At 44.3% G+C, this 27,651-nt stretch overlaps 1 protein-coding gene across 6 annotated transcripts in view; it reads left to right on the forward strand.

Annotated features, from left to right (window-relative positions):
• Positions 1 to 27,651, forward strand: part of plekhg4 (pleckstrin homology and RhoGEF domain containing G4) — a 318,289-nt gene that overhangs the window by 185,833 nt on the left and 104,805 nt on the right. For all 6 annotated transcript variants that reach the window (XM_085991271.1, XM_085991272.1, XM_085991274.1 and 3 more), the window contains exons 11-12: positions 11,447 to 11,585; positions 15,278 to 15,400. In XM_085991271.1, coding sequence (XP_085847397.1) covers positions 11,447 to 11,585; positions 15,278 to 15,400 — 262 coding nt within the window. The remainder of the gene's footprint in view (positions 1 to 11,446; positions 11,586 to 15,277; positions 15,401 to 27,651) is intronic.

A 27,651-nucleotide genomic window follows, 5' to 3' on the forward strand; every position in this document is an offset into this window, starting at 1 on the left:
TAGGGGGCATAATTTCAGAATAAGGGGGCACCCATTTAAATCGGAAATGAGGAGGAATTTATTTCAGAGGATCGTGAATCTTTGGAATTCTTTTCTCCATAGAGCTGTGGAGGCTGGGTCATTGACTATATTTAAGGTGGAGATAGACAGATTTTTGAAAGGTAAGAGAGTCGAGGGTTATGGGGAGCGGGCAGCGAAGTGGAGTTGAGGCCAAGATCAGATCAGCCATGATATTGAATGGCGGAGCTGGCTCGAGGGGCCAAATGACCTACTCCTGCTCCTACATCTTATGTTAACATAGGAATAGGAGTAGGCCATTCAGTCCCTCAAGCCTGTTCTGCCATTCAGTTAGACCATGGCTAGAACATAAGAAATAGGAGCAGGAATAGGCCACTTGGCCCCTCGAGTCTGCTCCGACTAATCTGTATCTTAACTCCATTTAGCTGCCTTGGTTCCATCACCCTCAATACCCTTGCCTGACAAAAATCTATCAATCTCAGTTTTGACATTTTCAATTGACCTAGCCTCAACAGCTTTTTGGGGGGGAAGAGAGTTCCAAATTTCCACTACCCTTTGTGTGAAGAAGTGCTTCCTAACATCCCCTGAACTGACTATCACTAATTTTAAGGTTATGTCTCCTTATCCTGGATTCTCCCACCAGAGGAAATAGTTTCTCTCTATCTACCTTATCAAATTCTTTAATCACCTTACACATCTCAATTAGATCACCCCTTAATCTTCTATACTCAAGGGAATACAAGCCTAATCTGTACAACCTGTCCTCATAATTTAACCCTTTTAGCTTTTAGGAGTTTTTCAGGTTTTGATTAACATCTGCAGCACTAGTGCTATAATTATAATATGCTATTCACAAAAGACATGCAATAGTAATTTTCACTGTTACCTATTAAGCTGTTAAGCATGTTTTTATTATCCATCTCTACCTGACATGGCAGGTTGGAACTGCCCTAACTTTTTTAAGGTTCTTCATATCAAAAATAATTATGCATAGTAATTACCCAGCAGAGAAGGAAAAGGTTTGAGAAACAGAACATAACTGTTTGCATTGCTTTGTAACTAATGTGCTACACGGGAATCTCCCTACTGTCAAATTTTGTTTGATAACGCTCCTGGGAAGTGCCTTGGGACGTTTTACTACGTTAAAGGTGCTATATAAATGTGAGTTGTTGTATGCCATTTCTCTAATGTAGGGTCTCTGCATGCAGGCCTGTCAACTGAATTCTAACGTAAACAATGATGGTGGGGGGTGGGGGTAACTTCATACTGCGATGCAGGGTACGTATGTATCATTCTTTTACTTATCTATGAAGTTCCATTTAAAGGTACTTATTTGATAGTGAATTTGGCAAATACTCCAATTTGACTACTACTACTACTACTACATGCAATGAAGGTTTATTTTTATTCCAGCATGCTGCTGAGCGAGGCATCTGTTTAAGGGAAAACCGATGACGGGCACATAATTCCAGCTGTGTAAGTTGGAACCAGTGAGGAGCCACCCATGACTCGCTGAACCAGTCTGGTTTAGTGGGTAGTGGAGAGTTGCAAAAAGAATGGGAAAAATAAACAAATCAAATTCTTCACACTTGATTACTACTGTTTTGGATTCAAGTCAAACTTTGCCTCCTCTGCTGACTAGTAATTTACTGCTTTTGATATATGAATTATTTTCGATACCAACTGGTACATTTTGTTATTCAGAATTAAAGCTGTTAAGTATTAATGTAGTTAAAGTGTCTTCATTTATGGAATTCTTAGCTCCATTCCTGCAATGAATAGTTTAATTTAAACAGCAGGGAAAGCGGGTCTTTTTTCTCCTAGTTAGCATATTACCTTATTGATTAGGTTGTAAAGGAGCCTTGCATTCCAGTGTAAAATGTAGTAGTTTTATTTTCCAGAGCGGCCATCAGCTTACAATAGTGTCTGATTGGTGCTATTATAAGATGTGTTCACAAACAGTGCCTGTAAACGGTCATAGACAGCAAACACTCAGATAAACTGAGGAGCTATTGTAAGCTGCAGCATGGCCTGCAATGGCAGCTGTTGGCTGTTCTGAATCTATATGGGCTGAAAAGAGGTTCCACTGCAAAAATATGACCAGAGCCCAGATGTCTAGAGTAGTTTCTGTGAAGAAGTAAATGATACTGACAGCTGTTCAGGTCAGGTTTTAAGAAACGAACTGCTGGTCAGTAGGTACAAAAGAAAAAGTGTAACAATAAGTTCATTATTTCCAAAACACCTGTAAAGCAAATGTAGAGTTATTATTCTTTATTACCAAGTTTCACTGCAGTGTGGTAGTTTTTTCTCATTTCTCGGCTTATGACTGTTAATCTATGTTAATGTCTATATTTTGAACCTTGGTGAGAGGCTTTCCAGGCAAGATGCCACAAATAAGCACTTGTGCCACAGCTGAAAACAGAGATTCACAAGACTTACACACTGGAGACTGCAGGTCATGAGTCAGTGAGTTATGTAAAGCTGAGTGTGAAGGATAGTCAGTACATTATGTAGGTCGACTACTTTACATGTATGTATTTCAAGAAGTTAACAAGGTCAGGCTATGTAGATGTTATTTAGTAGATTAAAAAAATAGGAATCTAGGATGATTGGGCCTGAAAAGTAAGAATGATTCAATCTTACTTTTCAGTTTGTACCAGTATTGGAAACGTTTTCAGGTTTTGTCTTTTTTACAATATTCTGGAAATGAGTGTATTAACACCTCACTAAACAATATACTTCAATGCATTTCACTGCAATTGATTATCAAGTCACTGGTTCCATTGAAATTATCAACAATGACTAAGAACACTGCTTTTGAGTTTCTTCCAAAGATGAAATACATGAGGGCATCACTCAGTAAAAAAATCTCTGCTGCCCTCTATCAGTGTGTCATCTGCATAAGTGATTTTTTTTCTCCTTAGGAGAATATATTAAATCATTTGTTTATATTTATTTGTTTATATGTCCTGAGGCACACCCTGTGATCTGAATATTTGATTTAGCAAAACTTTAATGATAGAAATGTTTGAGTAACTAAATTAACTTGAATAATTCTAAGGCTGTAAAACAAATAAGGCTTTACTTTAACGACATGGATTGGGTTGAGTCCGAACAAATTAACAAGGTTTGTTTCATAGCTCTTGGTGCTTTATTGCTTTTTATTTTATTTTCTCTTCCCCTCTTCTGACTTTCCATGCACTACACTCCAGCTCTAGCTGAAAGGATGGCTAGATTACTATTCCCATACTTCTGCTAAGACACCTCGTTTAAGCAGTTCAATGTAGCTGGTCCTGTAGCTTTCTGCCTTCCCCATGGGAAAGCACTTTTACTCCATTTAGCGCATCCCTCAGATAGCTCACTTGAGACCTTCAATTCTTAGTGTGAAAAACTGGCACAAATTGAAACCTTAGATATCTGTGACACAATCTGTTGTTGCTTCAAGTTACCAAATTATTCTGTTTTATGCCTCTGGTTCATCAATACTTCTAAATCAAAACCAGTACTTGATTTCTGTGAATTTTCTTAACATTTCAGCCCACTTAAGAATATGCTTTGCTTTGTTTATTTCCTGACAGGTTATCAATTTTCTGAGCCCTAGTCTTGAAATTAAGTAATCTTTCTCATTTCACATTTCTGTCCTATTGTTTTACTTTCTGATGCAGACTATCCCTTATGCTGCTGAAACTAGCAGTTTGGCACTAAATTTCACGCCAGTTCTGGCATCCAGTTGGGGAGTATTAACAACAGGGTGTTTTGATTCTGCTAGAATCGATATCCCTGCTTTCCTTCCCATCAAGCCCTCCAAAAATGAGGGTGTGAATGCGCTCAGCTCTGGTATAGCAGCTGATGCTGACACAACATGAATGAAGCCTGGCCAGCCTCCTTACCAATGCAGCTGTAGCCCTTTTGGCACTGGCACCAGCAACAGGATGGTTTGTGTGATCCTGAAATTAACAAGCTCCCTCTGTTACTTGAGCACTGCTGCGTATGCAAGTGCCAAATATAACCAGGTGAATGTTGGGAAACCAGTGCTGTTATTTCACTCAAATGCCATTGGTGGAGTTATTCTCCTCTTGGAGTACAACAGTTTGATTACCACTAGGATCTTCCTACAATAGAAGCATTTGACTATATTCAGGGAGTAGATTATATTTCTGATTATTCTATTTTTTATGCATATGAACAAAATCACTATTAGTTCAATTGCTTCATGAAAACCTTTATCCCAAAAAATTACTAAATCTTCCCATAGATAAAAGAGAAGCTAATGAATAACAGTCAACCATCATAAAAGCAACAAATTAAATCCCTGGGAGGAGGGGGGTGCCGGGGAGGGGGAGGTTAACATTTTTGAGTGGAAATGTTGGTTCCTCACCCCTATAAACCCCAAAAAAGTAAATTTATTAGATTTCAGTAATTTTTGGGGTGGGAAGGAATTTTAAACTTGCCCATAAACTTAATTATCCCACATTATAAAATTCTTCAAAATGTTGTTTCATGCCGGTCTTATCTTTCTGTGGTGTAATATTCTGGCATGGATAGAGGATTGGCTATCTAACAGAAGGCAGAGAGTTGGGATAAATGGTTCATTCTCAGACTGGTAATCAGTAACTAGTGGTGTTCCGCAGGGGTCAGTGCTGGGTCCCCAACTCTTTACAATCTATATTAACGATTTGGAGGAGGGGACCGAGTGTAACATATCAAAGTTTGCAGATGATACTAAGATGGGAGGGAAAGTAGTGAGTGAGGAGGACATAAAAAACCTGCAAGGGGACATCGACAGGCTAAGTAAGTGGGCAGAGATTTGGCAGATGGAATACAATACTGGAAAGTGTGAGGTTATGCACTTTGGCAGGAAAAATCGTAGAGCAAGTTATTATCTTAATGGCAAGAAACTGGAAAGTACTGAAGTACAAAGGGATCTGGGGGTCCTGGTGCACGAAACTCAAAAGGTTAGTATGCAGGTGCAGCAAGTGATTAAGAAGGCCAATGGAATGTTGGCTTTCATTGCTAGGGGGATAGAATATAAAAATAGGGAGGTATTGCTTCAGTTGTACAAGGTATTGGTGAGACCGCACCTGGAATACTGCGTACAGTTTTGGTGTCCATACTTAAGAAAGGACATACTTGCTCTCGAGTCAGTACAAAGAAGGTTCACTCGGTTAATCCCGGGGATGAGGGGATGGACATATGAGGAGAGGTTGAGTAGATTGGGACTCTACTCATTGGAGTTCAGAAGAATGAGAGGCGATCTTATTGAAACATATAAGATTGTGAAGGGGTTGGATCGGGTGGATGCGGGGAGGATGTTCCTGATGATGGGTGAAACTAGAACTAGGGGGCATAGTCTTAGAATAAGGGGCTGCTCTTTCAAAACTGAGATGAGGAGGAACTACTTCACTCAGAGGGTGGTAGGTCCATGGAATATGCTGCCCCAAAAAGCTGTAGAAGCTACATCATTACATAAATTTAAAACAGAAATAGACAGTTTCCTAGAAGTAAAGGGAATTAAGGGTTACGGGGAGCGGGCAGGAATTTGGACATGAGTCTAGGTTCGGATCGGTCATGGCCCTGTGGGTAGCGGAGCGGGCCCAGGGGCCGTGTAGCCTGATCCTGCTCCTATTTCGTGTGTCTAATTCAGTTAGATTCAGGAGATGGTTCTGTGATAGTGGATTGGCGGTTAGGATCAGATCAGCCATGATCTTATTGAATGGCGGAGCAGGCTCGAGGGGCCGATTGGCCTACTCCTGCTCCTATTTCTTATGTTCTTATGTTTCACTCTCTTTGAGCTCTATTCCTGAAGCTTTAATGATTGATCCGGGTCGTGCCTACCAATTGTTCTCTGCTCTCTCTGCATGCATTAGGTCAATGTCCCCAATGCCTGTTTTGGGGCCTCTGTATGTAGCACATCAATATCCTTGAATGCTTTTTCCCTTCCTGGGCCTGGATTTTGCCACTATACCTCAGCCTTCCCTCAGAGTGTTGCCAGGCTCAACCCTCATCTCCAAAGTGCTTCTGGTCCCTGATGCGCTATCAACAATACCAAAGGCTACGAAATGGACTTATATGAAGTAGGCTTTTATTGACTAAGAACTAGAGCATGCCTCTGCTAGTGAATCCATCCTAAGAGCTCCCGGGGGAAGGGTGGTGAGTCACCTTTATACCCGGGCTTAGGGGTGGAGCCAGGGGCTGAGACATGCCTGGACTTGTACAGGGTTAACAGTGGTTTACCACACAGGCATGTACAGGTTAACAGTGGTTTACCACATTCACCCCTCGTTTAAAAAAGAGTCCGGCGGGGTGAAATGTTTCAAACGTTCGTATACGAAAGTCTCTCCGGGGGTCTTGTCTGCCGTAATCATCTTCGTGGTGCCGGTTGCGGCGGTTCTTTGCCCGCGGCCGCTTCTCGCGTGGGACGTAGCACTGGCGTACTGGCGTGTCGTCCTCTCGGGGTAGGGATGGCACCGGCATGTCGTCAGTTCGTGGTAGACACCCCGGTGGTGCGTCGTGGGTAGTGGTGGTGGGTGGAGGTAGTGGATGGTGATCGATGGTGTTTCGGGTGGTACCTGAGGGTGCGAGGTCTCGAATTGAGACTGTGTCCTCCCGCCCGTCAGGATACGCCACGTAGGCGTACTGTGGGTTGGCGTGGAGGAGGTGAACCTTTTCGACCAGGGGGTCCGTCTTATGGCTCCTCATGTGTTTCCTGAGCAGGACGGGTCCCGGAGACGTCAGCCATGGCGGTAGTGATGTCCCCAAGGTGGATTTCCTGGGGAAGACGAACATCTTCTCGTGAGGGGTGGCGTTTGTGGCAGTACAGAGCAGTGATCGTATGGAGTGGAGCGCATCGGGGAGGACATCTTGCCAGCGGGAGATTGGGAGGCCCTTGGATTTTAGGGCGAGCATGGCGGTCTTCCACACCGTTGCGTTCTCCCTCTCTACCTGTCCATTACCCCGGGGGTTGTAGCTGGTAGTCCTGCTCGTGGCTATGCCCTTCTCGAGCAGGTACTGGCGCAGCTCGTCGCTCATGAACGACGAGCCCCTGTCGCTGTGGATGTAATTGGGGAAACCAAATATGGCGAACAGGTCGTGGAGGCACCTGATGACTGTGGCGCTGGTCATGTCCGGGCAGGGGATGGCGAAGGGGAAACGGGAGTACTCGTCAATAATATTGAGGAAGTACGTGTTGCGGTCAGAGGAGGGAAGGGGCCCCTTGAAATCGACGCTGAGACGTTCGAAGGGGCGGGTGGCTTTAATCAGGTGTGCCCTGTCTGGCCTATAAAAATGCGGTTTGCATTCGGCGCAGACCTGGCAGTTCCTGGTCATGGTCCTGACCTCCTCGATGGAGTAAGGCAGGTTGCGAACTTTAATAAAGTGGAAGAACCTGGTGACCCCCGGGTGGCAGAGATCATTGTGGAGGGTCCGTAGCCTATCGACTTGTGCGTTGGCACATGTCCCACGGGATAGGGCGTCTGGGGGCTCATTAAGTTTCCCGGGCCGGTATAAGATATCGTAGTTGTAGGTGGATAACTCGATCCTCCACCGCAATATCTTATCATTTTTGATTTTCCCCCTTTGTCTGTTGTTAAACATAAATGCTACTGACCGTTGGTCAGTGAGCAGAGTGAAACGTTTACCGGCCAGGTAATGCCTCCAGTGCCGTACAGCCTCCACTATCGCCTGGGCCTCCTTCTCGACTGAGGAGTGTCGAATTTCGGGGCCCTGGAGGGTCCGTGAAAAGAAGGCCACGGGTCTCCCCGCCTGGTTAAGGGTTGCGGCTAGGGCGAAGTCGGATGCATCGCTCGCCACTTGGAAAGGGATGGACTCATCCACTGCGTGCATTGTGGCCTTCACAATGTCCTCTTTTATGAGGGTGAAGGCCGCACGGGCCTCTGCCGTCAGGGGGAAGGAGGTTGACTTGATGAGGGGCTGGGCTTTGTCTGCAGAGTTGGGCACCCACTGGGCGTAGTAAGAGAAGAACCCTAGGCATCTCTTCAGGGCTTTTAGGCAGTGGGGGGGGGGTAGTTCCAGGAGGGGGCGCATTCGGTCGGGGTCGGGGCCGATGACTCCGTTTTCCACCACGCAGCCAAGAATAGCGAGGCGCGCGGTGCGGAACATACATTTTTCTCTGTTGTATGTCAGATTCAGCCGTTGGGCCGTACGGAGGAATTTTTCTAGGTTGGCGTCGTGGTCCTGCCGGTCATGGCCGCAGATGGTGACGTTGTCTAGATAGGGGAAGGTGGCCTGTAGTGCGTTCTGGTCAACCATCCGGTCCATCTCCCTTTGGAAGACCGAGACCCCGTTGGTGACGCCGAAGGGGACTCGGAGGAAGTGGTAGAGGCAACCGTCAGCCTCGAAGGCCGTGTACTGGCGGTCCTCAGGCCTGATGGGGAGCTGGTGGTATGCCGACTTCAGATCAATCGTCGAGAATACCCGGTATTGTGCTATCTGGTTGACCATGTCAGATATGCGGGGAAGTGGGTATGCGTCTAATTGCGTGTATCGATTGATCGTCTGGCTGTAATCAATAACCAGGCGCTGTTTTTCGCCGGTCTTTACTACCACCACTTGGGCTCGCCATGGGCTGGTGCTGCCCTCGATAATCCCTTCCCTCAGGAGTCTTTGTACTTCTGATTTAATAAAGCTCCTATCCCCGGCACTGTACCGCCTGCTTTTAGTAGCAATTGGCTTGCAGTCTTTGGCGAGGTTAGCGAACAACGGGGGGGGTTTGACCTTCAGGGTGGACAGGCTGCATACTTTGCGCGGCGCCGTGTTTAAATTCTGCTGGCTGCAGACTGTAAGTGGGGGCAGGGGCCCGCCATATGCCATCGTGACGCTCTCCAGATGGCACTGGAAGTCTAATCCTAGCAGTACGGGAGCGCAGAGCTGTGGCAGGACAAGGAATTTAAACTCCCTGTACTCCACGCCGTTCACTGTCAGAGTCGCTACACAGTAGCCGCCGACGTCCGCTGTATGGGACTTTGAGGCCATAAAGACCTGGTGGCGTGTGCGCATAACCGATAGGGAGTAGCGTCGCACCGTGTCGGGGTGGATGAAGCTCTCCGTGCTTCCGCAGTCGAAAAGGCAATTTGTGGCATGGCCATTTACCTTTACGTTCATCATGGACCTGGCTAGTTGATGGGGCCTAGATTGGTCCAGGGTGACGGAGGCCATCGTTGAGGTCGGTGGGTCGCTGTAGTATTCGCCCGCACCGAGGGCCTGGTCCCGAGATGGTGTCCAAGATGGCGGCTCCCCCTCGGCTGGTGGTGTCCAAAATGGCGGCCCACACGGCTCACACGTGGTTGGTGGGGTCCAAAATGGCGGCCTGTACGATTCACACGCGGCGCTGCTGGAATTGGGGGTCGATTTCGCCTTGCACACTCTCGCGTAGTGGCCTTTCTTGCCGCATTTGGAGCAGGTCGCGTCCTTTGCTGGGCATTGCTGTCTGGGGTGCTTGGCCTGGCCGCAGAAGTAGCATTTCTGGCCTCTGGTCATTGCAGCTGTAGTTGGGCTGCTGGCAGCTTGTGGCCTTACCGGGTCCCAAGATGGCTGCTCCCGTGGCATCCACGTGGCCATCCGGTCAGGGGGGTAGGCGTCCATGTTCTGGAGGGCCACGTCTAACGAGTTAGCGAGGGCCACCGTCTTCTGCAGGTCGAGCCCCCTCTGTTCCAGCAGCCTCTGCCGAGTATAATTGGACCTGATGCCGGCTACGTAGGCGTCTCGGATCAGGTCTTCCGTGCATTCCTTGGCCGTCACCACTTTGCAATTACAGTCCCGGCCGAGGACTCTCAGTGCCAGTAAATATTCAGCACCCGATTTCCCCGGGGCACTGTTTTCGGGTAGCCAGAAGGTGTCTGGCGTAGACCTCGTTAACAGGCCTCACGTATTGTTCCTTTAGCGTCGCGATGGCGGCCGCGTAAGTAGTGGCATCTCGGATGATCGAGTAGACTCGGTGGCTCACCCGTGAGTTCAAGACAAGCCGTTTCGCGTCATCTGTAGTGACAGTAGTGCTGGAGGCCTCCAGGAAGGCTTCGAAACAGCTCAGCCAGTGTTCAAAGTTATTGGCTGCATCTGCTGCTTGAGGATCCAGGTCTAAACGTTCCGGCTTCAAGATTTGTTCCATGTTGAAAATTTAGTCAATAAAATTGATGCGCTATCAACAATACCAAAGGCTACGAAATGGACTTATATGAAGTAGGCTTTTATTGACTAAGAACTAGAGCATGCCTCTGCTAGTGAATCCATCCTAAGAGCTCCCGGGGGAAGGGTGGTGAGTCACCTTTATACCCGGGCTTAGGGGTGGAGCCAGGGGCTGAGACATGCCTGGACTTGTACAGGGTTAACAGTGGTTTACCACACAGGCATGTACAGGTTAACAGTGGTTTACCACAGTCCCCAGGTTCATCCTACTCTAGTGCTGCCAGGTCTCGCACCACCCATTTGCAAAGCACAGACTACCCACTCTCTCCCATTCTCCTGCTAGCTCTATCCTACATGGTAGCCCCAGGGTTCATCAGATCCATCATTCAGACCTCAACCACTAGCCCAAGCATATGCTGCATCAGCTCTTGGATAACCTTCCCCCTCTTGTCAGCCGTGGCTCAGTTGGTAGCACCCTCGCCTCTGAGTCAGAAGGTTGCGGGTTCAAGTCACACTCCAGAGACTTGAGCACAAAAATCTAGGCTGACACCAGTGCAGTACTGAGGGAGTGCTGCACTGTCGGAGGTGCCATCTTTCGGGTGAGACGTTAAACTGAGGCCCTGTCTGCCCCCTCAGGTGGACATAAGATCCCATGGCACTATTTTGAAGAAGAGCAGGGGTGTTATCCCTGTTGTCCTGGCCAATATTTATCCCTCAAATCAACGTCACTAAAACAGATTATCTGGTCATTATCACATTGCTGTTTGTGGGAGCTTGTTGTGCACAAATTGGCTGCTGCATTTCCTATATTACAACAGTGACTACACTTTTTAAACGTACTTATTGGCTGTAAAGCGCTTTGGGACGTCCAGTGGTCGTGAAAGGCACTATATAAATGCAAGTCTTTCTTCCTTTCTTTCTTGATCCTGGTACCCGTCATTGAATTGCTGCTATCCTGCGACATACCCTGAGATTTAATAAAGCTAAGACATAGAAATTGAGTACATCAGCAAAGCAACATTTGTGAGAGCCATCCAGAGGCATTAGGAAATGTAGAATACAGACAGGAGTCAGAGGGAAGGAAAGACTTGTGGGGAGCAGTGAAATTAAAGAATGAGCAAAAGAGACAGACACATAGAGAAAAACAAACAACATGTTCATAGAGAAAAATAGTGCAATACAAATAGAAAGACAGAGAGAAAGAATTAGAGTAAGAAGGAAAGAAAAGGGAAACTTTTTTTTCTCCATAGGAAATCAACTATTTAATGCTGATATTGTTTTCTTGCAGAGATACAATGGAAACTGTCACAGAATTATATAACAAAGTGGATGAGGGAATCCATCAGCTGGTGATGTTATCTAATAAATGCATTCAGGAACTAGAGTTTCTGATGGAGTTCAAAACACATGAAGGAGAGTTTAAGGAGGTAAGAGATTTGAGAACCATTTGTAAGAACAATGATTCACATAAATTCACTGTAGTCATAATGGAGTTTTGATATATTGCAGTTGAAATGACCAGGCAAAACCTTTGATATATCAAGATTTTGGTATGATGAGCATAGTAACATGAGTCGGCCATTCAGTCCCTCGAGCCTGCTCCATCATTCAATTAGATCATGACTGATCTGTACATCGACTCCATTTACCTGCCTTTGCTCCATATCCCTTGATACCTCTACCTAACAAAAATCTATTTATCTTGATCTTGAAAGCTTCAGTTGTACTAGCAACCACAACCTTTTTGTGGAAAGAGTTCCAGATTGCTACTACACTTTGTATGAAAAAATGCATCCTGAATGGCCTAGCTCTAATTTTAAGATCTTGTTCTTGATTTGCTCACCAAAGGAAATAGTTTTTCCATTTTTACCCTATCAAATCCTTGTAACATTTTAAACACCTTGATCAGATCACCCCTCTAGCTTCTATACTCGGTGCAAAACAAGCCAAGTTTATGCAACTTGTCCTCATAATTTAACCCTCTAAATCCCGGTATCATTCCAGCGAATCTGCGCTGCTCCAAGGCCAATATATCCTTTGAGGTGCAATGCCCAAAACTGAACGCAGTACTCGAGATGGGGTCTGACCAAAGCTCTCTACACGCAGTACTGGAGATGGGGTCTGACCAAAGCTCTCTACACGCAGTACTCGAGATGGGGTCTGACCAAAGCTCTCTACACGCAGTACTGGAGATGGGGTCTGACCAAAGCTCTCTCCACGCAGTACTGGAGATGGGGTCTGACCAAAGCTCTCTACACGCAGTACTCGAGATGGGGTCTGACCAAAGCTCTCTACACGCAGTACTGGAGATGGGGTCTGACCAAAGCTCTCTACACGCAGTACTCGAGATGGGGTCTGACCAAAGCTCTCTACACGCAGTACTGGAGATGGGGTCTGACCAAAGCTCTCTACACGCAGTACTCGAGATGGGGTCTGACCAAAGCTCTCTACACGCAGTACTCGAGATGGGGTCTGACCAAAGCTCTCTACACGCAGTACTGGAGATGGGGTCTGACCAAAGCTCTCTACACGCAGTACTGGAGATGGGGTCTGACCAAAGCTCTCTACACGCAGTAGTGGAGATGGGGTCTGACCAAAGCTCTCTACACGCAGTACTCGAGATGGGGTCTGACCAAAGCTCTCTACACGCAGTACTCGAGATGGGGTCTGACCAAAGCTCTCTACACGCAGTACTCGAGATGGGGTCTGACCAAAGCTCTCTACACGCAGTACTGGAGATGGGGTCTGACCAAAGCTCTCTACACGCAGTACTGGAGATGGGGTCTGACCAAAGCTCTCGACACGCAGTACTCGAGATGGGGTCTGACCAAAGCTCTCTACACGCAGTACTGGAGATGGGGTCTGACCAAAGCTCTCTACACGCAGTACTCGAGATGGGGTCTGACCAAAGCTCTCTACACGCAGTACTCGAGTTGGGGTCTGACCAAAGCTCTCTACACGCAGTACTGGAGATGGGGTCTGACCAAAGCTCTCTATAACTGAAGCATCACTTCCTCCCCTTTGTATTCCAGCCCCCTTGAGATAAAGACCAACATTCCATTAGCACTTTTGATTGTTTTTTGTACCTGTCTACTAACTTTAAATGATTTGTGTACTTGGACTTCTAAATCTCTTCACTCCTCTACAGTTCCTAGTTTCTCACCATTTAGAAAATACTGTTTATCTTTCTTGGGTCCAAAGTGGCTGGCCTCTTGCTTGATCACATTTAACTACACTTGCTATAGTTTTGCCCACTCACTTACTCCGTCTATGTTCCTTTGCAACTTCCTGCTCCCATCTGCACTACTTACTATTCCTCCTAACTTACTGTCATCTGCAAACTTAGGTGTGAAACTCGCTATTCCTTCACCCAAGTCATTAATAAATATGGTAAAAAAATTGAGGCCCCAGAACAGATCCCTGGGAAACATCACTTGTCACATCCTGCCAATAAGAGTACTGCATGCTCAATGGATTTTGGTTTAGTGAAGTCTTCTGAAAATGACCCTTGTCTCTATTATCATTCTCCTACCTCCTTCCAACCTCAATTCCTTCTGTATCCATCCGTGGGAAAAATCTCCCCCAAGTCGCCTTGTAACTGCATTTTTGAACTCACAACTGCCTAGCCTTTGGCTTTCCATTCACCATGATACTTCTGCTGCTGTTGATCTGCTCAACCACTCCTCCTCCCCCACCTTTGATGTCCTTGTCTCTAGTAAAACCATTACACTCTCCTATCCTGCTCATCCCCATGGTATGGACCACGTACAGGAAAAGTTCTGATATCCGGCACCGACGGGACCGGCGTGTTGCCGATATATCAAAAGTGCCGGACATGCAAAGTCAACGTTGAAGCATACGGAGATGAAAATCTCCGTATTTGACAACAAACACTGTTGCCAGCAACAGCTCGTAAACACTCGGCCCGTACCTTGAAGCGTCTCTGAAGCTGTTGCTAAGCTACAAAGACGCTTTCCAGAGCCTGCCTGTGAAAAGAATGCTAGGAGAAGAAAAAAAAACTAACCAAAACGGCTGCTGATTTCTGCCATTAGTGCAAAGTTTCCGGCCATACAACCTCCGGATAAACCAAAGTTTCCTGTATTTGATTCTTCAAGTCCAAGGGGTGTAGACATAACCTTGATAAAGCTGAATTAAGCATTTGTCCCCAGATGTAGGCACACTCCATTAAATGTGCACATCCCTTTAATTTGAACTTGACAGCCAGAAATTCCGTTTGCTCCATTGGGCTAGCTTCCTGCACAAAGGCAAAACTGCATTGGCAGCCTGACATTATTCTGATGAGCTGGAGAGCAAATTTCAGGGTAATCAATGCACTGGGGCAGTTTGCACCAGCAGTACAGCAGAAAAAAACTCAGGAGATAGGAAGTGAGGTATTTGTGTTGTTTTTAAATAATTCACAAGATAATTATGGATGAGGAACACCATCCCCCCATTTCAGTATCGCATTGATTCTTAAATAATTCCAGGAGTTTTGCTTCCACTACTGAGTCCATTCCGTGTATAGGTTACTTTTTGTGTGAAGAAGAACTTCCTGAACTTTGTCCTAAATTTACCTTTTATTATTTTGAACTTGTGTCTCCTTGTTCTACTCTTGCAATTTAATTTAGAGTAATTTTCTACATTTACCTTTCCCATATCGTTTACTATATTGCATACCTCTGTAAGCTCACCTGTCGGATGCCTCCTTTCAAGCTGAAAAGCCAAAGAGTAATCAGCCTCTCCAAATGTGCAACTTTTTGATTACTTTATAAATACTACCCTGTACTTACAAAGAAAACTAGCAACACCTAAGAGCTTAAAATTGGTACTGTATCAGCTGAATACCTTTTATTTTCAGATTTTATCATCATATGAGATAAATATTAAATTTGGCTCAACATCCTTTATTCCCTGTGACAAATTGGACTGGTTTTCAGCTTGTGTTTTTATCTGCTGTAAAATTGAAGGACTAGATTTGAATATTATATTTTTATTGCCATATTTCCATATTTACCATGCTTATTGAATGTACATGAGAGTTTGTTTGCATACTTAGGTGTGGCTTCTGTATGTACAGCTTCCTCTGTGGTATTGTGTAATATGGTCCTTCCTTTGTCAGGTGAGTAGTTGGATTGAGCAGGTTGGAGAGAAGCAACTGAAGAGGAGTAATGAATTGGAGGATTCACTGGATTCATTGCAAAGCACACAGGGAGAGTTAAAGAGCTTTTACAGTGTTGCTTATGTACGTATAAATTATTTTGGTTGACCAATTAAGTTATTTTGTAATGGACCTTGATCATATTTGATTTCTTTCTTAGGATAAGGTAAACATTAGATAATTTTATCTATTTAATACAGTTTAGTGCTGATTAAGATTATGTTTAGGGTTGATAAACTTGTTTTATTCGGTTTTGACACAGTGGACAGATCTTTTGAGTGTTTTGTATTTGTGGTCTAAGGGTTAAGGAGACACTGGCAGGACAGGAGAACAAGAATTGAGCCAGTGGCAAAGGTTCCAGCCTGACGTACGAAGATCAACTCTTTTAAAGACTTTTGGAAGTTCTCCCAGCCAACTGTTTGTGCATAAATAGGGTTTCCATCGATCTTCCGCCAAAGTTACTGCGCCAATCGAGAAAATTGCCGAAGAAATTGCTGGTGTTAATTTTTAGTTAATAATATTGAACTGGGTTTAGCGAGTATCAAATAAATGTTTGTGTTTCATCTATAATATAAAAATTCTTAAGCTGGTAATGCCGTCACGTCCTGAGTACATTGGAATCAAAAGTTAACGCGGTAACCATAACACCTGTTGCTCTTTGCTCCACAGGTGGCACTGCAACCTCTCTTAGTCTGTTACAACCAATGTAGCTAACAACATTTCCTCAAACTAATTGTGAGCAAGGCCAAGGTAGATTTATGAAGTAATAGTCCATCTCCCATGGGATTGACTTGAATAGAGAATATGGGTGCTCTTCTGATTTGCATATTTAAAGGGGCTAATCCCTGAAACAGGCAGGTGCTTCAGCCACGCAAAGGTAGGCCCCGATAGCGGGCCGATCGGCAGCATTAATGGGGTGGGAAGTCTACCAGCCCCATTTTGAGGCTGTTATTGCACCGTTAAAGCCGATTTCGGTAAGTTAAAATCAACCCCATAGTGTCCTTGTACACGTCTTTAATTAGGCCTCATCTAGAATACTGTATTCAGTTTTGGTATCCTCATATGGTAGGTGATATCGAGGTCCTGAAAAAGGTTCAAAGGTGGGCCACTAGAATGATCCCTAGTTTAAAATCCTTTAGTTGTCATAATAGGCTTAGAGAACTAGATCTTTTTACTCTAGAAAAGCATAGGCTTTGGGGAGATTTAATTGTGTTTAAAATGATGAAAGGGCTAGACTGTGTCTGGATGGACAGACTATTTGGACTAGATAGGTTAAGGAAAATGAAGGTGTCAGGCGTATAAGCTATGCAAGCATATGACAATTAGGTACATAGCACGTACTCAGACTGCACAATCCAAATTCAGCTGTCAGAGTCATCTCTCTGGGCAAAAATATCCAATCTAAGCCCATGGTCTGGATCTTAACTGCCAGCGATTTTCTGTGCGGGAGACTGCACTGGTGAGTTATTTCCTGCCTGTTTGCCTGCAGCAGAATGAGGCCAGCCAATTTAAGAGCCGTACCTCATTTAAATCCCACCCGAAACGGTGGGAAGTGGTGGGAAATCGTGCGGCCCAGAGGCCACCTGCCGACACAAGGTAGGCGGCAGGATCGGGTTCAAGGGCGTGTTATAGGGGTGTCGTGTTTGATAGCAGGGAAGGGGAGTATGAGGCAGGGAGGGCATAAGCTATCCATTGATGTACCTCCTGGCCTCAACTGGGGCTGATCCACTTCTATTCCGGCTTGGTGCAGCGACAAAGGTGCCGCAGCTTGTCTGAGTTAATATTTCAGTTTGGTCCCGATTACGGCATATGTAAAGAAGGATCCCGCCAACTTTGGGCAGGTGTCCTTGTCACCTGCTCAGGAGAACAGCTTAAAATTGCAGTTGGCAGGATCCTGGCTGCTCCAGGGTGGGTAAGTAATTCGGGTCATTTTAACCACCTCCCCGTCTGGTTTCTGCCAGGCGGATAGGGTTAAAATCATCCCCCATGCTTTTAGGAGAGGCTGGGCTTTCAAGTAAAAACTTTAATGAAAGCATTAATAATACACGAAAGACAATTCAGTGGATATATGTAACTGTTATTTTGACGGTTTAAATCAAACGTGGCCACAGTAAATAATAATTCTAATAGGTCTAAGAGCGTTAAAAAAACAAGCCTGAAGGCTTTGTGTCTTAATGCGAGGAGCATTTGTAATAAGGTGGATGAATTGGCTGCGCAAATAGAGGTAAACGGATATGATTTGGTTGGGATTATGGAAACGTGGCTCAAAGATGGCCAAGACTGGGAACTCAACATCCAGGGGTATTCAATATTCAGGAAAGATAGGCAAAAAGGAAAGGGAGGTGGGGTAGCATTACTGGTTAAAGAAGGAATTAATACAATTGTAATGAAGGATATTAGCTCTGATGACGTGGAATCTGTATGGGTAGAATTGAGAAATACTAAGGGGAAAAAAACATTAGTGGGAGTGGTATATAGACCTCCAAACAGTAAGGCGGAGGTTGGGGATGGCATTAAAAGGGAAATTAAAGAAGCGTGCAATAAGGGCACAGCAGTCATCACGGGTGACTTTAATCTACATATAAATTGGGCCAACCAAATTAGTAACAATACTGTGGAGGAGGAATTCCTGGAGTGTTTACGGGATGGTTTCCTGGACCAATATGTCGAGGAACCAACCAGAGATCAGGCCATCTTAGACTGGGTATTATGTAACGAGAAAGGATTAATTAGCAATCTTGTTGTACGAGGCCCCTTGGGTCGGAGCGATCATAATATGATCGAATTCTTCATTAAGATGGAGAATGAAGTAGTTGACTCAGAGACAAGGGTCCTCAATTTAAATAAAGGAAACTACGATGGTCTGAGGAGCGAGTTGGGTAGGATTGATTGGGGAATGTCACTCAAAGGGTTGACAGTGGATAGGCAATGGCAAACATTCAAAGACCGAATGGATGAGCTACAGAATTTGTTCATCCCAGTTTGGCATAAAAATAAAACAAAAACGGTGACTCAACCGTGGCTAACGAGGGAAATTAGGGATAGCATAAGACCCAAGGAGAGGACATATAAATTGGCTAGAAAAAGCAATAATCCTGAGGATTGGGAGCAGTTTAGGAGTCAACAAAGGAGGACAAAGGGATTAATTAAGAAAGGGAAAATAGAATATGAGAGTAAGCTATCAGGGAACATAAAAACTGACTGTAAAAGCTTTTATAGATATATGAAGAGAAAAAGATTGGTGAAGTCAAGCGTAGGTCCTTTGCAGTCAGAATCAGGGGAATTTATAATGGGAAACAAAGAAATGGCAGACCAACTAAATACATACTTTGGTTCTGTCTTCACAAAGGAGGACACAAATAACCTCCCAGAGATGTCGGGGAACATAGGGTCTGATGAAAGGGAGGAACTGAAAGAAATCAGTATTTGTAGGGAAATGGTGTTAGGAAAATTGATGGGACTAAAGGCCAATAAATCCCCAGGGCCTGATGGTCTACATCCCAGGGTACTTAAGGAAGTGGCCCTAGAGATAGCAGATGCATTGCTGGTCATCTTCCAGTACTCGATAGACTCTGCAATGGTACCCATGGATTGGAGGGTAGCTAATGTTACCCCACTATTCAAAAAAAGGTGGTAGAGAAAAAGCGGGGAATTATAGACCGGTAAGCCTGACATCGGTAGTGGGGAAAATGCTGGAGTCTATTATAAAAGATGTAATAGCAGAGCACTTGGAAAGCAGTGACAGGATCGGACAAAGTCAACATGGATTTACAAAAGGTAAATCATGCTTGACTAATCTACTGGAATTTTTTGAGGATGTAACTGGTAAAATAGATAAGGGAGACCAGTGGATGTGGTATATTTGGACTTTCAGAAGGCTTTCGATAAGGTCCCACATAAGAGATTAGCGTGCAAAATTAAGGCACATGGGATTGGGGGCAAGGTATTGACTTGGATAGAGAACTGGTTGGCGGACAGAAAGCAAAGAGTTGGAATAAACGGGTCGTTTTCCGAGTGGCAGGCAGTGACTAGTGGGGTACCGCAAGGATCGGTCCTAGGACCCCAGCTGTTCACAATATATATTAATGATCTGGACGAGGGAATTGGATGTAATATCTCCAAATTTGCAGACGACACAAAGCTGGGTGGGAGGGTAAGCTGTGAGGAGAATGTCGTGAAACTCCAGTACGATTTGGACAGGTTGGGTGATTGGGCAGAAACATGGCAAATGCACTATAATGTGGATAAATGTGAGGTTATCCACTTTGGTGGCAAAAACAGGAAGGCAGATTATTATTTGAATAGCAATAGATTGGGAGAAGGGGAAGTGCAAAGAGACCTGGGTGGTATTGTGCACCAGTTGCTGAAGGTAAGCATGCAGATGCAGCAGGCGGTTAAGAAGGCAAATGGTATGTTGGCCTTCGTAGCAAGAGGGTTCGAGTACAAGAACAAGGATGTCTTGCTACAGTTGTACAGGGCCTTGGTGAGACCGCACCTTGAGTATTGTGTGCAGTTTTGGTCACCTTACCTGAGGAAGGACGTTCTTGCCATGGAGGGAGTGCAGCGTAGATTCACCAGGCTGATACCTGGGATGGCAGGAATGACGTATGAGAGAGATTGTGTCGATTGGGCTTATACTCACTGGAGTTTAGACGATTGAGAGGGGATCCCATCGAAACCTATAAAATTCTGTCAGGTCTGGACAGACTAGATGCAGGAAGGATGTTTATGATGGCCGGGGAGTCCAGAACCAGGGGTCATAGTCTAAGCATAAGGGGTAAGCCATTTAGGACTGAAATGAGGAGGAACTTCTTCACCCAGAGAGTGGTGAACCTGTGGAATTCTCTGCCACAGAGGGCGGTGGAGGCCAGTTCATTAAATATATTCAAGAAGGAGTTGGATATATTTCTTAAGGCTAAAGGGATCAAGGGATATGGGGAGAAGGCAGGGACAGGGTACTGAATTTGGATGATCAGCCATGATCTCATTGAATGGCGGAGCAGGCTCGAGGGGCCGAATGGCCTACTCCTGCTCCTATCTTCTATGAAAAAACCACTTTCTATGAAATATGCACTTTTTTAGATTTTTCCTATTTTGTTTAAACCCTTATTTTGGGCATTAGAAATTCCAGTTACTGAGAAAAAAGTGATAGTTAAAACATATTCAGAGAGTATTTTGAGCAATTTGTGGGAACCCAGTGGCCAGACTTCACAATCATTGGTCGATATACTCTCTAAAATAGCAGCTACTGTATGTATGCGAAACATAATTCCTTTAACATGGAAATGACCTATCTTAGTGCCACCTACAGGAATAACAGGTACTGCAAGTACTTACGAGTTTTCAATGAAATAGGCACCCACTGTACCAAATTTAATACATATAATAGATGCAAGTAAAACAGTATGGTAATGTAGATTAGAGAGCCAGTTTTACAGTCAGCTTTTCAAAGCAACCGCCTGTGTTGTTTACAGCTAATTGGCAAATTAAAACTTTTACTCTAAATTTTTTTGAAGTCTTGCATAGCTATTTGTTGAATCATTTAAAGAATTAAGTCGAATTGGTTGTTAGCCATCTGTGCTGTTGTTTCTGGGAGCTGGGTTCAGATTTATCTTAGATTTGTCATAGTTAGTTTCACTTAGCACTTATTATGAATTCTAATGTCATCTTATTCACATTACTGGTGAACATGAATCCCGCACATTGTGATCATTGACAATATTCCATTGGGACAGTGAAGGCTGCGCTGTTGAGATTGTCAGAAAAATGTAGGCAGGGCTCTGCTTAGTATCTAGCACATGTCATAGACCAGATATTTGGGGCTGGATTTTCTCAGCGGAGGCAGGATCGCGGCGGGAGACGTAGTTGGCGGGTTCAGGTCCCGCTCCCAGCTGCATCAGCTCTGTCAAAAGGATTTTCCATTAATAGGGCTTGTTAAGCCCGCCCTGTGGGGTTCCCAGCCAATTAAAAGGAAGCGGGTCTGATGACATCATTTGATGACGCATAATCAGCCAGTTTCCTTAAAGGGACCATGGCCAAATTGATTTTGACAGTTGTGCCGTCAGTGTTCTGTAGCATTGCGGTGCTGTGAACACAGACAAGCACTGCACAGAGGTGCACGGCTGCTCCCAGGCTCTCGCATGACTCCCTCCATATGCTTATGAGGGAGTCACAGCATGCAGGGAGATACTCTTCCCTTCTCATGGGCAGAAGCGACCTCCCCAGGACACCAAAGCAGCCTGGTTGCACATTGCACAGGAGGGCAAAAGCAGGGATGTCGTCAGGAGTCCCTGGCTGCAGTGGCGCAAACATTTCAATGATTTCAACGAAATGTTACTGCAAAGCCACACTCAACCTCATCCTATTGCAATCATACCAACTAACAACACACAAGGGTAGGCACTTGGGTGTCTTATGCAGTGTTCATGTACATTTTCTATTAATGTGTTGTCAAACATTGAAATTTTTATTTTCAACACCTTGCCTCATTGGACAGATCTGTGCTCACCTTTGGAAGTGGCTTAGTGAGTTGCAGTGAATGGTGAGACATAACGGTATCCCCCACAATGGTAAGTGTGAAAGGAATGGCTTGGTCACTGTAGGAATGCTTTATGATGCTGGTGTGGGGTGGTGTTAACCTGGCGCATCATGTGGCAGCCAGGGTGTACAGCGTCAAGTGAAGTAAATCTGGCCATGGTGAGGCTATCGCTGGCCTCCCAGGCAGCAATGTGGTCGGGTGCTGATGTCCTGTGCAGCATCAGGTGATTGCGGAGAAGGTTGGTGGTGTTGGTAATGTTGGTGTGCCTGGTGATGTTGGTGTTGGGACTGATCGTGGAGAGATTCAAAGGACCAAGGTGAGATTTTTTCAAGGGCTGGAATAGATGGCAGCTGAAGTTGAGAGGACAGAAGCGATCTGCCAATGGTGAGCGAGGTTGCTCCAAGGAGGTGACAGTGAATAGAGAGTTTACTCCAAACACTTCCAAACTGCATACAGCTCAAAAGTGTCTTCCAAGTCCTGAAGGCTCAAGCTCCTGTCATTGGAAAGTGAACAGCTGTGAAATGGTAGCTTTCATACCACTTTTGCAGCTGACACCTATTCACATCAATGGGGAGGCATAGAGAACCTGACGTGATTTCCGAACGACGTGAACCCCGTTAAAAATGTGGGAAAATAGATAAAGGCTGGCAAAATAGTAGTTAACAAGCAGTTAAATGCCTTCCCCGCTGCTTGGTGTTGGGTCTGTTCTGAATTCGCAGACCTAACACTTTGGAAACTTACATGGAGGCATGTCCACAGCGGGTTCCCAACCCGCTGTCAATCATTTCAATTTTGACAGCGGACTCGCCTTCAAACCCACACTCTGAGCGCCAGAAAAATCGCGGCCTTGATCTCTGCCAGCCATGTACACAATTCAGCTGTATATTTAGGTTTATTTGTTAAAGATACACACAGATAAATATTTTGAAATGTTACAGGCTACACATTTAACCTGATTGTTTTCTCATGCTGTTGTATTAAATTGATCATGTTGGTACCTTAGTTCTCCATACTGTGAGTTCTTGCTCTTTCCAAGAAGAGGGGAGTAAGTGAAAATTGGCATGGAAGTCATCTTGGGTTGCCATCTTGAACTGAGCAGCTAGTTCAAGAAAAGTGGCATTTGCAGGGGCTTGATAGTCACTTGGTTGCACTTTAGCTGAAGATTAGTGGTTAGCATAAGGAGATCTAAAAGGAGGAAAAAAACTAATGGAAAATGGAAGGAGTTAATTTTAAAATGTATATGAGTTGTGAAAAGCATGAATATCTTCTACAAGTTAAAATGTAAAATAATTACCAGTGCAAATGACAATATAGTAGGTCCTTCACTGAGGAGATGCTTAAAAATATAGACCATATTAGGACTGAGCTTGCTTGATGTATTTATTTCCTTTTGCTGCCACCCTAATGATCAGAACTAAGTCCCGCAACGGTTGTATTGGATTGAGGGTGACGGTCAAATCAGCTGTTGACCAATTTAGGACTGATCCTACATTGACATGTTATTCGTACAGTCTAATTGTCTGTTTCCCCTGTTTTCCTGCCCCCCTTTCCCCCACCCATGCTGAAGACGCAACGTGTCCAATTTGTGAATGTCTCTTAATTGCTTTTGCTGCCCCTCCTTGTTTGGCGCTTCAGGATATTGCTGTTAATCAACTTTAAGCAGTTTGAGCAGTAATTTGCACTTGAGTCTCTTGGCAAGACAGTGTAAATTACACATTTCTCTGTTAATTCATGCTACTGATAATTATAATTGGTGTTTAATATATTCAGCTTGCTTTTCAAAAGAACTGTCTGATCAAATTAAAAAATGACATCAGGTTGCTTAGAAATCTGTAGGAGTTGAGAGCAAGGCAATGCTTTAATACTGTGGAGTTTGCATCAGATTCACCTCTGCTACAGAGCAGCAATGCTGAAAAACTCTCGAGAGTCAGACAATGCAACATTACTGGTAAGTGGGGAGGGGTGACACATTTGTCTCAGAGAATTGATCAAGAATCACACAGCTGACAAGTTATATTGAATAAATAGAGGTCAGCATCCTTTCTATTCCTGGACCCTGATTTAAAAGCATCAGTCATTTTGTAATTCAGAACTGCCTGACTATTATTGTGTACTGCAGTGACTTCCTGACCCTAAATGTCAGGGTTTCACAAGAACACAGGGAAGTAATTTCAAATGAGGATTTTGCCCACCAGGTAGTTTTAAAAGTTTTTGTGTGGAAGATCTGAAAAGGGGTGTGTTTGTATTGAAAGTACTCCCTCTACAATATTTTTTCTTTATATTTTTTGCTGTTAATCATTGCATCAAGTTTTGAATCAACGGAGCTATGAAACTAATATTAAAAAAGTACTAATTTGCGAAGTTATTCTATAATTTCCTAATTTTAAAAGAAAATTGGTGCCATAACTGCAATGACTAAAACTTTAATTATTTGATGTTTATGCTATAACTCAGTTGTTTAAAAATATACTTCACTAATTTTTTTTATTCTTTTCACTTCTTCCTAACATTGCCTGGAGCACCAATTTGGAATTGGGTCTTCAAACAGCTAGGCAGTATTTAGGGAGTGCAACAGTAATCTATAACTTTTTTTAAATCATAAAATTTCTGAGAAAGAATGCATCCTATTGCTAGAAAATCCTTAAAATATGCATTCTAGTAAAATTTTTACTTTTCCATTCAGTTCCTATTGATTTATTTCTTCCGATTACTTTCCTCACTTGTGTTTCAGTGGCAGTTTGCATAACATTATCAAGTTATGGTTCATAGTTATAATGAAGTAAAATATACCTCCCATAAATATTTTATCACCACATTTAACATCGACCTTTACCCAGAAAACTATTTAGCTCAGGAGTGGGCAAAAATTTGGGCTGGTAACATGTTTTGGTGAGCTGTTGAGGGCCGCACACCCATGTTCCCCATCCATCATGAGGTCCCGCGCAAGCCGCTCACCAACTCCTGTCACTGGAAGAGATACCGCGCGGCAAATTTAATGGGATCGCCCACAAAAAAAATTGGAGGGAACATAGAATAGAATCATAGAATAGTACAGCACAGAAGGAAGCCATTCGGCATTGCCACACACATAAAATGAATTGTGTTAACAACAGCTACCATTAAAATTTGTTATGGTATTTATTGTACAAAGAACCCTTCATATTGTTTCCACACTTAATAAAAATAACACTTATAACATGGTACAGGTTTACAAGTCACATTGAAAAGTACACGGTCTGTTTATTCCAAACGGTCTAAATTCACTCTTATAGTGGAAAATGAGAGCTCGATTCTGCTTCCACTGGCAATGATAAACTAGGTATAAGGTACAATCAAGGAAAAAATCTTTTATACAACCTTAAAAAATTGCACTTGAAAGTGCTACTTTAATGCTTTTGAAACCTTGCTAAGAAATAATTAGGTGACTCGGAAAATGATTTATACCGCAAATTGCGCCCCAGATCAGCCAACAAATTGGGCTTGTTCATTGTTAATGTACTATCACTCCTGAGAAAAGCCAAGACGCCTATAGAGTTTGCCGGCTTTCACTTGAGAATGGGCACAGTAATACACCATTATAATATGCATTTCTTCCCCGAGTGCTATTTATTACTGGGACTGGCCAGTGACATAAATCTCTACAACCCTCTTCCAGTCATGACAATAAACTTAAATTGATCATGGCATGGGGATAAAGGGCTTAAATCAAAAACAGTCCAATATACAATTTAGTTATGCCTCCACTATGCTAATTAAGTGGGATAGTATTAAAATGAGTGAATAATTACGCAAGAATTAATAACCCCACTAACAGTCATTGGTGAGACCAAAGTGTTAAATTGGTAAATTTGAAACCGCCTAACTTACATCATAATCATAATAATCATAATCAACTTTATTGTCATTGTTAGTGCACAAGTGCAGTACAACGAAATGTAGGCTTGCGGCTCCCGAGAGTGTACATTTGGATTAAGACATTTAAACATTCAACATACATTTGGCTTGTAATACATTAACATAAACATAACCATAATAAAGTGCATTGGCAGATGTGCAGGCTTTAGAGTTTATTTGTGGAGTTCAGTAGGATGACAGCCCTGGGAAAGAAGCTGTTCCTAAATCTGGTCGTACAGGTGCGAATGCATCTGTAGCGCCTCCCAGATGGCAGGAGGGCGAACAGACTGTGGCTGGGGTGGGTAGGGTCTTTGATGATGGACCGTGACCTCTGTAAACAGCGTTTCTGGTATATGTGCTCTATGGTCGGTAGCCGGGTGCCGGTAATGCGTTGGGCAGTTTTGACTACCCGCTGCAGGGCTTTCTGGTCATAGTAGCTACAGCTGCCATACCATACTGTGATACAGTTTGTCAGGATGCTCTCTATTGTGCAGCGGTAAAAGTTAGAGAGGATCAGGGGTGACAGGTTACATCCCTTCAGCCTCCTTAGGAAATATAGGCGCTGCTGGGCCTTCTTCACCAGAGAGGAGGTATTGAGGGACCAGGAGAGGTCTTCCGTGATGTGGACTCCGAGGAACTTAAAGCTGTCCACCCTTTCCACCACAGCCCCATTGATGTGGATGGGGGTGTGACTTCCGCCTTTAGATTTCCTGAAGTCCACAATGATTTCTTTGGTTTTCTTGATGTTAAGGGCCAGGTTGTTATCGGCGCACCACTTCACGAGATGCTGGACCTCCTCCCTGTAGGCTGACTCATCGTTGTTGGTGATCTGGCCTACTACCGTGGTATCATCCGCAAACATAGAAACATAGAAGATAGGAGCAGGAGTAGGCCATTCGGCCCCTCGAGCCTGTTCCGCCATTTAATGAGATCATGGCTGATCGTCCAAATTCAGTACCCTGTCCCTGCTTTCTCCCCATATCCCTTGATCCCTTTAGCCTTAAGAAATATATCTAACTCCTTCTTGAATATATTTAATAAGTTGGCCCTAACTGCCTTCTGTGGTAGAGAATTGCACAGGTTCACCACTCTCTGGGTGAAGAAATTCCTACTAATCTCAGTCCTAAATGGCTTACCGCTTATCCTTAGACTGTGACCCCTGGTCCTGGACTCCCCTGCCATCGGGAACATCCTTCCTGCATCTAGTCTGTCTAGTCCTGTCAGAATTTTATACGTTTCAATGAGATCCCCTCTCATTCTTCTAAACTCTAGCGAATATAAGCCTAATCGACTCAATCTCTCTCATACGTCATTCCTGCCATCCTAGGTATCACTCTGGCGAATCTTCGTTGCTCTCCCTCCATGGCAAGAACATCCTTCCTCAGATAAGGTGACTAAAACTGCACACAATACTCAAGGTGTGGTCTCACCAAGGCCCTGTACAACTGCAGCAAGACATCCTTGCTCCTGTACTCGAATCCTCTCGCTATGAAGGCCAACATACCATTTGCCTTCTTAACCGCCTGCTGCACCTGCATGCTTACCTTCAGCGACTGGTGCACAAGGACACCCAGGTCTCATTGCACTTCCCCTTTTCCCAATCTATTGCCGTTCAGATAATAATCTGCCTTCCTGTTTTTGCCACCGAAGTGGATAACCTCGCATTTATCCACATTATACTGCATCTGCCATGCATCTGCCCAATCACCCAAACTGTCCAAATCATACTGGAGTTTCTCAGCATCCTCCTCACAGCACACGCCCACCCAGCTTTGTGTCGTCTGCAAACTTGGAGATATTACATCTAGTTCCCTCGTCTAGATCATTAATATATATTACGAATAGCTGGGGTCCTAGCACTGATCTCTGCGGTACCCCACTAGTCACTGCCTGCCACTCAGAA

Source organism: Somniosus microcephalus, chromosome 6 (assembly GCF_052327205.1).
Source record: "Somniosus microcephalus isolate GS21.2 chromosome 6, FLI_Smic_1.0, whole genome shotgun sequence".
Lineage (NCBI taxonomy): Eukaryota > Metazoa > Chordata > Chondrichthyes > Squaliformes > Somniosidae > Somniosus > Somniosus microcephalus.